At 38.4% G+C, this 15,030-nt stretch overlaps 1 protein-coding gene across 3 annotated transcripts in view; it reads left to right on the top strand.

Annotated features, from left to right (window-relative positions):
- The first annotated feature begins 1,862 nt into the window (after positions 1-1,862).
- LOC117406677 (FERM, ARHGEF and pleckstrin domain-containing protein 1-like) overlaps positions 1,863-15,030 on the top strand; it is an 85,049-nt gene continuing 71,881 nt past the window's right edge. For 2 of the 3 annotated variants that reach the window (XM_059029283.1, XM_034010929.3), the window contains exons 1-2: positions 2,255-2,549; positions 9,514-9,705. In XM_059029283.1, the coding sequence (XP_058885266.1) occupies positions 9,535-9,705 (171 nt within the window). In that variant the 5' untranslated portion in view covers positions 2,255-2,549; positions 9,514-9,534. Of the gene's footprint in view, positions 1,939-2,254; positions 2,550-9,513; positions 9,706-15,030 lie in introns of those variants that run through there. The other variant, XM_059029282.1, reaches the window with a different exon arrangement.

Below are 15,030 nucleotides of genomic sequence, written 5' to 3'. Positions count from 1 at the left end.
GAGGTTTGTCTCCGTGTCGTTTTCTTTTTTTATAGAACATAAAAATCCATCGTGCTATACTGGCTTGTTGTACAACACATTTTATTATAGGTTTTCTTAATAAACCAGCATGGCTGGATTTTCTTTCTAAATGTGCATGTTTCCAGTATGCAGGTGCTGCAAAATGGGACTACATGCTTCCCAATCTCTTTAAACAGTAAAGGTACATTACTGTACACTCTGGGGAGGGGTTGTGTTCCCATGTCCTCCTATTCAACATGGCCTGGCAGTCTCTTCCAGGCTGTAGAAACATCCCATTTTAACATGAGAAGGACTAACGACTGGAAGATCTGTCAATCAACCTGTGTGGCAGGGAAGGATGTTTGGAATATTGACTGGTTTCCCTTTTGTGCAATAATCAAGCTTTTTTTAAATGAGTAAATTAATGATTCAAGACAAGTGTTAAAGAGAGGAGTCTGGACCGTTAGAAACACATGCTTTGAAGTAAAGGGACTGCCACTTACATGACTGATTAATGGAAGCAGTAACCCTTGTGCATGAAGTCTACTGTTCTGTCTGCTTACTGATGAACTTCAACTAATAATCTTAAGGTTGTTCTTTATTGTTATGTTTTTTTTTTCTTTTCTCATTCATAAATAAAATGACAAACCTCCATTTTCTAAGTTAATTTGTGTTCAATTTTTATTTGTAGAAAATTACCCTGTGGACCAATGTTATTTATATACATTTAACAGTAATGTATATGAAAAAATGTCACAAAAAAAAAAACATTTCCAATATAAACTAAAGACACCTTACCAGATTACTATTTTTTTTTTGTAAATACAGTCTAAATAAAAAAAGATTGATAGTTCCATTCAATAAAGCGATCGGTTTCTATTTACAGAATACAGATAGTAGGTGCTCTTGCAATGCTGAGTGTTTTGTCACAACTGGGATGTGTATTAACAAGACATTCAACAACTGATTGTCAGGATTCCATTCTAAGCCTGTCTTTGACTCCTCTAAAATACAAACCACATCAATCCAAGTAAAGATTAATGATGCTGTCTTATAACCATTTCAAACAGGCTCCCATAAGTCATCTCCTTGAATCGTCTTTCAAAAGCTTCTGAGCTGTGAAAACAAGGGGGGAGCAGGCCCTGAGCTCTGTCTAACCCGAGTCCAGCTCAGGAGCACAATGAACACATGAAATCCAACATAATGCAATTTCTCATGAAGTCATCGCTGTAACCATAATGCAATCCAACTGTCATTTCATTTCTCATTAACCATACGTTCAATACCAACCATAAATGTAATCCGACTCTTCCCTTAATGGATGCAGCCAAAATAATCCTCACAAGCCTGGAATGTGAATGTGTGAAAATTAAATTACTAGATATATTAAATTAACGACAGAGGTGTTAATGACCATGTCATTATTTTAGATTAGCAGGGCCATGCAGACCACAAGCACCAGCAGCTGCATCCACGCAGAGAACGACTGTTGTTATACACTTTACCTTACAATTGTGATTGAACGTTTTGAAGTTACACCAGTTACACAATGTCAGTAAGTCATTTGCTGCCTAATTTGGAGAAGAAAAAAACATGACACCATATATATAAATAAACAACCACTATAAATAAACCACAACTACACTATGAGATTAGATTAACCCAAAAAACCACAATGTAACAGTGACAGGGTGTGAAATTCTTATCATGGCGTTATTTTGTCCATGTTACAGTTGCTCACCCCATGTATGTCCAAGCATAAATGCTTAAAACCAGCTTCTCCATAAACGCTTATAACCTGCTTGCAGTTTTGCCATGCACCAGCAGAGGGCAGTACGATGTGTGAGTACGTTCAAGTTAACAGCAGTTAGGTCGCTTTTGGAATGTTTCCCATTTCTCAGTTACCTAGTGGCTGTCTAGTCTGGAGAACCTTCCTGGGTAAGGATGTGGCCTCTTTCAATACAGTCCTGCTGTTTCCACAGTTTTGGGTAATGATGTTGATAAACCTACAGTATATCGCTCTGGGCTGAGACACAGGTGGATTCCTTTTAAAGTTTTAAAAAAAAAAATCAAACCATCCAATGCAAAACAGATTGTTAAATTCTAAAACAGGAGTCTGCCACACATATATAAGAACAATGACAGCTTTTTCTTCCTGCTTTTGGTCTTTTTTTGTGTTGATTGAAGCAGACTTGTTTCCTATCTTCGTACTCCATTTAAACGGTAGGTGGTGCTGTCTGCTAAATTGCTGTTCTTCATTGAATGTACTTAGCGCTCATGTGCAGAACCAATTGCAATAGCTGGAGGCAGTGTGTGCTCGTTTATTGCTCGAGTTGCAAACTAGATGTGAATCTGTGTTGTGTTAGTTTCAATGTAATCCTTTTCTCAAAAGCAGTCAGTCCGACATGGCGACCCTGAAGCAGCCCAATTTTGGTTGAGCCAACATCTGAACTGTTTTATGCACTGTCCAACTACCGATAACAGCGATTGCTAGAAAATATTCTCAAAATACCTCTGGAATATAATTACGTCGGGAAAATTTCACAGAGGTAAGAAGAAAAATGCGGCGTATTTTCATGTACTGAATACAGACTGGTGTAACTTGTTTTAAGTGGCAGATTAGAGTCTTGATCTCTACCTGGATTCTCTGTTTTGCCCTTGCAGAGAAGAATGGTCTTGTTAGCTTTTTACTCTTTATAACTCTCACACCGTTTTTCCTCGTACTGAAGAAATTATACATGAGCTGTTTATTCGTAAAACTGGGAAGAGAAAAATAAATTATTTCCTATGTATATTGTGCCTCATGTGGACAATTTAGGTTGCAATTTACGCGCAAAAATGTGCCGACAAAGAAGAATAAAAAAATACACGATTTACCAAACGATTTTGTCACTGAGATTACGTTTAAATGTGTTTGTTTTGTCGTGCGAAATGGGTTGCGATAATTGCATTAAAAACATACCCGTGATCTGTAAAATAGTCTTTGTTTTGTGTTATTAATGAATACTAGCGCTCTGACGGCACGGCACTGACACAGTTAATGCTTATGCGGGTTTGGTGGTTATGCATCTATTAATAATTGAAGTATTAACTGTACTTTGCCTTTCTAAAACATGTTCTCAGTATGAAAGTGGACATTGTGAAAAATATTAAATTTTGGCACTGTATATGTGTGTGTGTTATTTTTGGAGTAAGGAAAGGAACGTTTCCACACAAGCAATGGAACAGTGGTGTGGACAATCTGCCGATTGTTTTATAAAAATGTGTGTGTGTGTGTATATGTGTATATATGTATGTATATGTATGTATATATATATGTATATATATATATAGAGAGAGAGAGAGAGAGATATAGATATATATATATATCTCACACACACACAATGACTTATGTTAGGTAGGATATAACCCCCACCTCAAATCCATATTAAGGAAATATGTCAGTTATACGTACGTATGACCATTTAAAGAAAATACAGTAGTCGACAATGACACCGTTTTTCTATATTTTTTCAGCTGTGTATGCAAACCCATTTCTTTTGATTGAGGACCCTTTGAGTGTCATGAGATAGTTTGATCATACCACACATGCACAAAGAGGAGTAGCATCTCACAACTGGCATTGTGAAACTGACACACACAGGTAGTGCTGTACAGACGTGTGGGGTCCAGGGATACTGACTAGTTGGATCCAGTGAGAACTGGACTCTTGAAGAGCCTGTTCTGGGGGGATGTGGTCTCAGACCCCTAACCTACAGTGACATTAAGGGCGGATGGTTTTGGTAGCTAAACTCTGGGATTGATTTGTATGCAGTCATAGTGCTTGGTATTATCTTAACCATCCCTTAGACCAGGGATGGGCAATTCTGGTCCTGGAGGGCCGGTGTCCCTCCTGGCTTTTGTTCTGTCTTTGCCCTAAATTACTTAATTAGACCAATAACTGGTAATTATTGGTCCAATTAAGTAATTTAGAGCACAGGTGGGACACCGGCCCTCCAGGAATGGAATTGCCCACCACTGCCTTAACTCTTCAAGCTAGGTTACGGTATTTGGTGTCTGTTTTAGAAATCTGTTCTAAAATAAGTTAAGGGTCTCTCTATCATGTTGAAACCCAGTTTTATACCTTGTTGTACAGTATGGTGAAAAGAGGAATCCTTATCACCGGTGTGCCTCAGTGTTGGACATGTAATACTGTTTGTCTACGCATGGGCCTTCCTGAAGAATCTGTTCAGTTCCATAAAACAATTTTTATACAATCAATCCGTGTCAGACTTTTGGCAAGGTTTTTGTCGTAACGGGTCTGTCTTGATACACAGAAGTGTGATTAGCATCAAGAAGTCTTGGGCTGTCTTCTTAAACAGACTGCACTGTTTTATTCAGCTGTTTATTTAATACTTATGTTTTCAGAACTCTTAGTACCATTGATATCAAGTTGTAGTCTTTTTAAAAGCAAGGTGAGGTCAAATTTGAGGGTAAGCTTCAAACCCCCAGGCTTCTGAATAGCGCTGGCAGTCCAGAGTTGGGATGGTCATGAGGCGTTCTATAACACATGTCTCTTTACTCAGCCTGTTCTGCATGTCCTGCTTCCTAATTATAGCGTATTGTTCAACATACATGGAATGAATGGAGTGAGAAATGGCTCAGTATGTGTCTTCAGAAGGAATGCAGCTAACCAGGTAGTACACAGGAGGCTGGAATGTAATTTCTTGGATCTTTCAGATAGTGTTATATGTACCAGATGGGTAATTTGTGAGTATAAGACTATTATTATTATTTTTTTTTTTAATTTAGTAGTCGGCAATTATTTTTATTATCTCCCAATTAAGAATATCCAATTATTAGGCTCAGGTATGTAGTGCTGCGCAGCATGCACGCATCCTCCTTGGGAACTGTCATTCCAGATCATCAAAACTCTTCGTATGATCAGACGGGAATCTTTGCTAAACCTTCGCTTAACCATCTGCAGATGTGATTTTTCCGAGCAGATTGCTGAAACAAAGGTAAGTACAAATAGGCCAGCGTTTCATCCTTCTGTGGCTTGTGGTTCACCATTGTGCTGAAGCTCATTTATTCAGGAAATGGTGGAAGCAGTTGGCAGATTTACTTTTATGAGCTTTGTGCCTCAGGAGTTCAAGCTTCTCTAAATAGAATCCAGGTTTTTGGATCAAAATGTTTGCCATCCAAGATTTGCATGTTCATTAGTTTAAAGCAGCTTTACACTATTACACTCTGGATTTGTCAGCTCTACATGACAGGGTTTGAGATGCAGATTGTGGGAATGCACATAACATCACCCTCCACCCCTCAGACTGTGTGCATCTCCACCAGCTTTATTTCAGTGCCATAAAAAAAACCTTTGCTTTGCTATTCCACAAGAGCATTAGTTCTGAAATGAAAGTGATGTCCATTCTTTCTACTCTAAGGTCATACAAATGATCAGCTCCCTGTTATGTAAGTTGGGTTTCGCCCAAGCTACCATCACAGCTCATGTGCAATATAGTGTTTACAGATATTGATTTCAATTGCAGTTGTAACAGGGGCTGTGAGCAAACTAGCAACTACACACACCTCAGACGATGGTCTTACACACCATGTGAAATAGCCAGGGGTGGGTATAGAGGGGTTTCCATTAACATATTTTCACCAATCATTGTTACTCTAATGTGCACACTGACAATTTTGAAATTGGTTGTCCATAGCTCTGCCAGATCTCGGTCCAGCTGACCGCATCGCTCAAACGCAGAGGACTGCAATTATACAATATATTTCTTCTGCATACTCAGAAAAGTTGTGGGTTTGTTTTCTTTCTACAAGAGTTTTGTGAACTTACATGTTCAGCTAGCTGTATTTGTTATTCAGATCCACATGTAAAATCTGTGTGCAATTCATAAATGTATTTTTAAAGAATACTATTGTGCAATTTAATATGGGTAATAAAGCATCTGGTCAGTACTGTACTGTGTGTTCATTTTCCAGGGTGGCCATAGTTTTTGAAGCTGTGTGTTGGGCTCTGTTTTGAAGTATTGTGCTGGTCAATGGTGTAGGTCACCCTCTGCTGTATTTGGTATAATTCCAGATACTATCTTGCCTGCTGTTGTTCACAGATAAGTTACAGCACCTGCTGGGCTACTCATCACCCAGTTAGCTTACCACTGTCAACCTCGGCCGTAACCTGGTGGCTGGTGGAGGGGGTGGGGGTGAGGACATCACAGGTATTTCAGTCCAGGGCTTCTTTTAAATCACATATTTTGCTTCTAAAACCATTGTTTACATGACTTGGGGCCATATTAGTATTAATTACTCCAGTGTCGTGTTTAATCTCTTTCTTTTAATTTAACTGGTTTGCTGGGATGTTGTAGCTAGGCTTGTGGGAAGGGTAAGCTGACCTTATCCTAAAGGATGCTCTTAAGAAAAAAATATATATATATCATTTATTATGTATGTATATGTATTATGTGTGTATATGTAATCAGTGTGATTTTAGAATACGTTTTGTAAGAAGTGATTTTAAAGTTGTTTCTCCGTGGGCGGTGAAGCCACGTGGCAGCACCACATGCTTTGACTCTTTGGTTTTAATGGTAATGCTAATGAGGAGTGAGGAATCAGTACTGGCAATGCCATGCATGTGTACGGAAGGCAGAGGTCCACATTTATATTCCAAATCGGCCATTTATTTTTGGCCCAGGCTTTCTACTTTTAAAATCCATTCTTTTTGCTTTCAGTGTACTGTAACGGTACCGTAACTGCTTCCTAAATATTTTATGGATGCTTTTTTTTTTTTTTTTAACTTCATGTTGCAGCGGAACAGCTGTTTCTTTAGTTTGCTAAATTGCCGGGTGAAAGTACAATCGAAACAAGGCGACAGTTTAACAAGGCAAATGATACGCTTCTTATCCCTGCAATTTGCAATTTGTTATTCCGGGTTTAATTACAGGGCTCCTTTGTTTAAAGTTAATCTTATGCTTTTAAATTAGGAGTAATACTCGTTTTGAAGTTCCACACTCGATTTTGAACCATCACATTCAGCGCCTGGTAGTAATTTATTTGCATCTGTCTTGGTTTTAGAATACCTTAGGGCTGTAGGAAACAGGCTCCCAATTGTTTCCATTTTGGAGTAAATAGTTTGCGACTGTTCGTTCATCACAAGACTGGAGCATGATTCCTGGATGGCACTTTATTGTGGTTGGTAGTATTGATTTATTTCTGTTAGCAAGAGCAGGATCCTATATTTTCTTAGGTTGTAAGCCCTCAACTTTATGAGGTTTCTTGTAAAATGTTATATCATACAAACTCAATTTTAGGGAGGAAAAGGCAACCCTTTTAAGTTAGCTGAGCCACTGTGTCAGCAGAGTTGGCTTTCATTGTTTCTCCCAGTTATGAAGGTTGCTTGTTTGGTTCACAGAGGAAGCTCCTGTGCCTGCAGCCACAACAGCTAGGATCTGTCGGAGGGCTTTTCTGATAAAACGGAGTCTGCAGAAGGATTAACTAAAGAAGAATATAGTAAGCTGACACCAGCAAACTATAGTATAAAAACAAGATGTTGCTGACCTGCATATGCGGTATTCACTCCAATTACATAGCTTAGGAGTCATAGCCCTACAAATTAGAGATTCAGTGAAGGCAAACCAGAACAGAAAAGCCTAACTAATCTCCCTCCAAAGCCTGGGATGGATCAAACTACAATGCACTAGAATGCACTTATTTCTATCCTGCTCTACGTTTTGTAATTCCTGTGACACTGTGAGATGCAAACTGCAGAAAGAGGAAGTTGCTTATATCCGTAGGTCTAGAACTGTCAAGATATCAAATCTATTAGTATCTACTCCAAGCAAGAGCTTTTTTTTATTTCAATTACAGCCTGCCGATGTTTTAACTGGACTGATTGTCTCTTGGTACTGGTCTACACTGCAGGTGCTCATTCAGGTCAGAATTGAAGTGCCTAATAACTTCTTGACAGGGTAGATTTTGCTACTATTATAAAAAAAGGTTACGTTTTACACTTTAAAGACTATTCAAGCCAACAACATTCTTCAGATTTCATGGGTATTTGTTGGAAGACATTTGAGAGTTTTTATCAAGGGCTAGTGATGCAGAACAATAGACAAGCTTTCCAGATTTGCTGTTAGGAATTTTCACTGCCTTTTGGAGTTCATGTCAGGCGAGTTGAAACCTGAGCAGCGACTAAGAAGATTTCATTACATGGCTCCTTCAAGCGTCCCAAAACTATCTGAGCTCGTAACCAGAGTGGGTCCAGCCGTACCGCAGAACAAACGCATTCATAGCAGGACATGAATACACGAATCCCACGCTATCTAGAGACGCAGTGTTGGTGTTTACTAAGGATTCCTCCCCCTCTGCTGAAATGATGTCATTCTACTCCAGTTAGGATCTAGATTTTATTGTGCTCTTCATGACAAACAAACAGCAACAGAAAACGGATTAAAAAAATAAAACAAAATACATACGACTCCAAAGCTGTGACTGTTTGTTTGATTTTGGATGTACAGCTGTCAGATCTGCAGTCAGCCTGTGTTCTAGGTACAGCGAAAAAGACCAATTTAAAGTGAAATCTGTGAGAGAATGGTATTATGATGATTAGGCTTCAGAATTCTGCAGCTGGGCAAATGGGAGATGGTTTGACATTTTATAAGGATGGGGGATGTGAAGCTGGCTATTTAAAAAAAAAAAAGATATCCCTCTGGCTACAGATCCGTGTAGGAAACCATAGTAACCGTTCAAATGGGCTTTATTTCCAACCTGGAAATTGGTACCTCTGTGCAGCCTCCCGCTGCTGCTTTGAACAATCTTCTAGTGTGTCTTTTTTGATACTCCAGTGGAATTGGCCTGCTGGTTTTCTCATATCTTTATTTTAGGCCCTACTGCTTGAAATATTCCTGGAAACACTTTATGATATTGTACTGCAAGTAATTATTTCCACGACTTTTATACAGTAGGCAGTAGGTGTAATTTTGTTTTTGGCTTTATTAAACCTCTCTCAGTATTTTAAAGGTCTGTTCCTTTTGTTTCTAAAATAGATTTTTTTAAGTCACCATGGAAACAGGCTCTTGTAAATAGGCCAGCCACAGCAGCCTTGGTTTTAGTATATTCTCTGTGAACAGATATCGTTGAATTTGGATTGCAGTACATTTTTAGCACTTCGTACCTTAAACACAGCATTAACTATTTATTTTTTCTCATCACTGCAGACACATTTCAGAATGTAAATTATGTTTGTTGTTACATTTTTGTGCAAAGCTAACTTTTACTATTTTATGAATGGGTATTGTCTGGCCTACTTTTGGGTGAGCAAAACATTTGTAATTCATGATTTTTTTTTTTTTTTTTTTTAATTAATATCACAAATGGTCCTTGTCAATTTTAATTTGGTCACATTTGAGAAGGTTCTGGGTGCAAATTAGCCCTTGGCTTTCATTTACAAATGAAAGGCGCATTCCCTGTGGTATTGCTATTGTACTCCACATTGCATCTCATTCGTTGTCTTTGTGTTTTCAGACAGAGGCTGGTTCTGTAAGCATGGGTGAACCGGAGCAGAGACTCACTACTGGCTCCCGGCTAGGAGCACAGGAAAGCACGGGGATCAGTACTTTGGAACCTGGTCAGAGGCCTCTCGTAATGCCCCCGGGCAGACCGATCCCCATCAAGGTCCACATGCTGGATGATACAGAGGAAGTGTTCGATGTATCCGTAAGTTACCCTGTGTTTTGGTTCAAATAAAGCATTGGGTATTTGCTTTGTCCTGAAAGCCATCCTTTCCTGGGATTCATTCATAAACCTGCATGCATAGTAGCATTTAAAATATAGGCATGTTTGTAGCTACTGTAATGGAAAGTTACCTCGATTCAAGCAGAGTCGCTTTTATTCCATGTGTTTGGCCATTTACAAGATATCGTTTTGTTAGGTTTCTTCCGAAACTCCTCTTGTGTTGACAAAGTGACAGTGTTTTAATCTCTTGGGTATGTTCATCTGTCATACGTAAGTAATGTTATGTTAAATGACAAGTTATTAATATGACGTAGTTTTCAAAATCGTAATCCCCTGAAGCATGTTTTTCAGAAAGGCCGGTTTTGAGTTCTGTCTGTTGTGGGTAAATTGTTGGTATGACAACCTAAGAACCACCAACTTCCAGGTGCTAACTGGATGAACGAGTCTAACAATGATTAGTCTCATGTTGTGTTCAATACTGGTGCCTTGGCGTAACCATACGGCTTTTCTTACAGTATAGTACTGTACCTGTATACTGAAATGTACCAAGTTATTCAGTAAAATTCACGTGAATGTGGAAAATAATTCAAATATTAAATGTGAAAATATGTAACCAATGAGAATTTTTTTTTTTTTATGGGATGGAAACTGAGAAACCATGCAAACAAGACATATGTTTTATTGTAACATATTGCTTGTTTTAAGGATTAAATCCCATGACACTCATCTGCTTGATTTTACTAGAGTAGAAAAAGCCACCAGGTATCATTTTCAATTGTGTCGAGTTCGTATGTTCAGCGACTGGTCGTCTGTCTTTGTGTAAACTAAACCCGCTTGTGTTTCTGTTCTCTAAAATATAGATGTGAGCAGACTCCAGATCTGCGGTACCTTAAATATTTCATCCCTCCTGGTGTGAAGAGATTAGACTTTGTCTGGACAACATTACATAAAATGTACATAAAAGTCCTCTATGACTTCTATATAAAAAATAAAAAAAAAATGCTGTTTATAAAATCTGATTTTTCTCCAAAACATCATTTTGAAGTAATTTTTGATTAACGGGATCAGTGAAACATTGAGAACATATCGGTGATGAAAGATCTTTTCAGTCCATGAAACCATTTCTGTCTAGTTCATTATGCCATCCCTGGTGGGGAAAAATGAAGCAGCAACATCCCAAATATAAGCTTTCACAGAGCACCAAGCATTGCTTGTTCATGAGATGGAAGGTTGCTCAGATTCGTACATTGCCTTGTGCTCTGTGGGGGGCTCATCACTGCATTCACAGACAGCAGGGCCCCGTTACAGGAAAGCCTTCCTTGTTGTACAGTTCACGTTTGATTTGTTTCAGCTCTATCTTACCCTGCAGGGAAAAACAGAGCATGCAATTCCCATCGTGTTTATTTCTTTTTTTTTTTTTTTTTTTGCAGTCCTTACTCGGGTTCATCATTGAAATATCACAAAACCAGTCACTTGAGCAACACATTTCCAAAGCTTTGCCACTTTCAGTACATTGTTAGTTTTGCATTGTCTGGGCACAGTGTCTGAAAATGGCAGTTTATACAGCCGATTTAAAACAAACAATACTGTTACAATGACAGTTATTACAAGTAACAAAGCCTGTGAAACTTGCACAATAACAGGTTTCATGCCGTTTCAGTGAACCTGAGTCCACTTACAGCAAATACATCCCTCTAAATAGAAGTGATATATTACAGATTTTTGGCACTCACGAAATACCGAGAATCTTTCCTTCAGTAACTGGTGACCTGTTTCCATTCAGTTGTCGTCTTTTGTAAGACCATTCCAAGCCAGACCTCTATCTCAAACAGCTCTCTAGCTACGCAGCATCTGAAGAGATACACATTGCGCACAAGCTCAAACTGAAACCGCTGAAGGCCAGCCCTTCTCTGATTTGTGGTGTATGTCTTCACTTCACATCGCTCATGTGAGACGCTCGTTCTCTTTTTTATAGTTTTGTAATACATTTTATTAACTGGCCATAAGGCGCTTTTTTCTGTACTTGTGTAAACCATTGGAAGCATTTAATTTCCTGCATTTCCATTCCAAGCTAGATTTGAGATCAAAGGAATGATCACAGAGGCACAGTACTGAGGGCATTGCTGAGTAAAATGAGTCAGGCTGAGGATACTTGGCAAACTGCTTATCTATTCAGTAGAAAAGAAAAAAAAATAACCCTGTTGTATGAAGAAAAACTAGAAAGATTTAAAAGTCCCTTTTTGGTATTCATTATCTACAAAGCTAAAAAAATATCTAATATAACATTTAAATCAAAAATGGTTTGTGAACTGTAAAGACAGCTGTTTGAGGCCCTTCTGCTTTGTGCATCCCAGCTCCCTCTCAGTACACAGAGATGAGCTCTGCAGGAGTGGCAGTCTGGGACGTGTTGCATTCTTAGATTAGAAACCCCGCTGGGGTCCATTTTACTAAAATGCATTTCCTGCTCAGGAAGTTCACACAGGGAGGGAGAGGGTAAAAAAAAAAACTTCCTAATTTGGAAGCTGAGCAGACTACGAATCAAGGAGTGGTGCAGAGGCTGAGGTCCTGTATTCATTTCTTTGAAGTCGGTGACTGCTGAACTACAGTGGCTTAAGAACCACTCACACAGCCTGACTGCAATACTTCCTAGAGTTGCCATTCAGAATGCAGACATTGGGAACAAACACACTCAAATATTGTTTCAACTAAATAATGTGGAATTATTCCACCAATAATAATAATAATTAACAACACTGTCTGGGCCAACCCATACCTTGTTTAGTTACTGAGTTTCATCAATTTTAAGAACTGCAAAACATGTTTTATTTTTTAAATCTTGCATTACACATTAAGGTGGCATTGACAGGGTTCTATTTATATGTGTGTCTGCAGTTATGCAGTGCCATTTAAGGTAGCTCTTATGTGTACCTCCTACTGAAAAGCTTTGCATGTTTTCAATTCCCATTAGTCATGCTGGTGGCTGTCCTAACACCAGTAATGGAAGGGGTGAATGCTTTTTAAAGCAGCCTGGAGGAAGTGAACCTTGTTTCATTTTTTTCAGCAGGTGAAATGCATCAGACACATTGAGTATCTTTTGAAGTCTGCTGAAAACACCCTTTCATTTTATCTGACTACAAAGCAGGCTGTAAGGACTGAATATGCGAGAAACATAACCTTGCCTGGAAATGCTGCATATGTCCTATGCTTTTTTTTAATTAAATATTTATTAGTGTGCCAGGGCTAAGTAGGAAATAAGTGTAGTTTTCACATCCGCTGCAGGGCACAATGCACATGAAACATTCAGAAGAACTAATTTGATTAGAACATGGGCCCCCTGTAAAAAGTGCTGCTGGGCTGCCATAGGAATAAGGGATAGAAAGGGGAGTGTAATATGATTGGTTCATGTCAAACTGACTCCCAATCACAGCTAAGACAGTGTTAATATTTACTTTTGCACCAGCTTCTAGCAGTTTTACTAAACCTCCGCTGCAGTGCAAAGTTTGTAAAGAATCAAATTCTAATACCTGTATATGAAGTAGAAATTGGCAAGTCGTGTTTTTTTTTTTCTTTTAATTTAAAGGCCATTACACACGCTGGATCTGTGTTTCTTTAACTGGAATGTTTCCCTGGTGTGCCTCTTTCTAGTGAGTTTATATGAGAATGCCACAGCTTTCCGTTGAGAACAGTGTGAGACTGTAACCCGAGTTCAGGAAGTGCGATCTGCCGAAGGAATTCCAGGGGCTGCACAGAGGTGCTGATCAGGAAACTGTTTGCTGATACATTACTGCTGACGTGTGGGGGGTATCTGAAACCTCTTTATACTGCAGCCTGGTGGAGGGGGAAATCACAGTGGCTCTGATAGTTTAGAAATAATGTGCACTGTGCGCATGTATTTCTCTAATTAACCCATTTTCTACTTGCAAAGAGGAGGTTTTAAGTGGTTCAAAAAGGCTTTAATTGCAGGTTCCAGAATTCTCCACAGTATGATGATGTGTATCCTTGAGTCATTAAAACACAAAAATAGTGACAAGCATCTCCTTTTTACAAATAATTCTTGTTCAATGAAATGATGGGAAACCTGCTCAAAGGTTAAATGTATTCAATTTTTTTCGATTTGAACAAAGAGCTGGACTTAAAGGGCCAAAGTTGCCACAATCTTATTCACAAAACTTTATACGTTTTGTGTGTTTTTTGGGTTTTTTTTTTTTTTCAAATTACATTTTTAAAAATTAATTGCAGTTTGCTATTCATTAACTGTTCTGGACTGTGGCTGGCTTCTTAAACAACAGTTGAGGACAGTTGATTTGATAACTCACTACTTTGAGGTACTGCAGCAGAAGATTTATTGAGATTTTTACAAAGCAATTCCAGATAAGAACCTGATGAGTATATGTGAAGGTATAAAAGGAAAATATTTTACACACGTTAAACTGAGCGACTTACTGCTGTCTGATTTAGACAGTGGTGTTTTTTGTTCAGGTTTAAGTAGCATAATCTCAGCTTGCATGTAGAATTATTACAGGCTGTTTAAAAATATTATCACAAAGGTGCCATGAGTTTAAGAGTTTACTGTGGGTAGGATACAAGGGAAAGACAAAACGCAACTTCAGTTTCACTTTGAATCATGTAAATGAAAAGTGAATACCAGCAGCAGTAACAAGCTGAGGGTTGTGTGAACATCACTGTGTTACTCTGCACACAGATGCTGACATTTCATCTTTTTTTACTAAGCTACTTTTGTTTCTGTTTTGTAGAGGTATCCAAATTTAAAGTTTTTCAAATAGCTTGATTAAACCAAAATTAGAAAACCTGGTTCAAAATGCAGTTTTTATTCTTAATGTGAGAACAGATTGCCTGCGATGCAGAAGCTTAAGCCATAATGGAGTTTGAGGCATGATAAGTTTCCTTATTAGCCACCAGTCTGTGTCTGCCAAAAGTTAAGTGGTGTAGTACAGTATGAGTAATACATTTTTTTGGTAGATTTGGGGGGGGGAAAAACTTTTGAGACTTTAAAGCTTTGGTTCCAGTGGTATTATCTCCTCATTACCGTAACAGTTTGCACAAGCTTTCCAAATTACACTGTTCAAACCACAGGTATTTTGAACCTTATACGTTATTTACATTAAATCTGCAAGAATATCAATCACAATTGTATCTCTGTATAAACTTTAGCTGAACCTAATATGGTTGTGCGGTATGTGTGTATTTTGGGAAATAAATATGACCAATTTTAACCCATTTTCTATCCTGTCACTTTACAAAGTGAGAGAGAAGAGCAGGCCACTCCAGTAGTGTTTCTATCCTGGA

The sequence above is a fragment of the Acipenser ruthenus genome, chromosome 8 (genome assembly GCF_902713425.1).
Source record: "Acipenser ruthenus chromosome 8, fAciRut3.2 maternal haplotype, whole genome shotgun sequence".
Taxonomy (NCBI): domain Eukaryota; kingdom Metazoa; phylum Chordata; class Actinopteri; order Acipenseriformes; family Acipenseridae; genus Acipenser; species Acipenser ruthenus.
The sequence above is the reverse complement of the archived record's forward strand: the minus strand, read 5'-3'. Positions and strand labels throughout refer to the sequence as shown.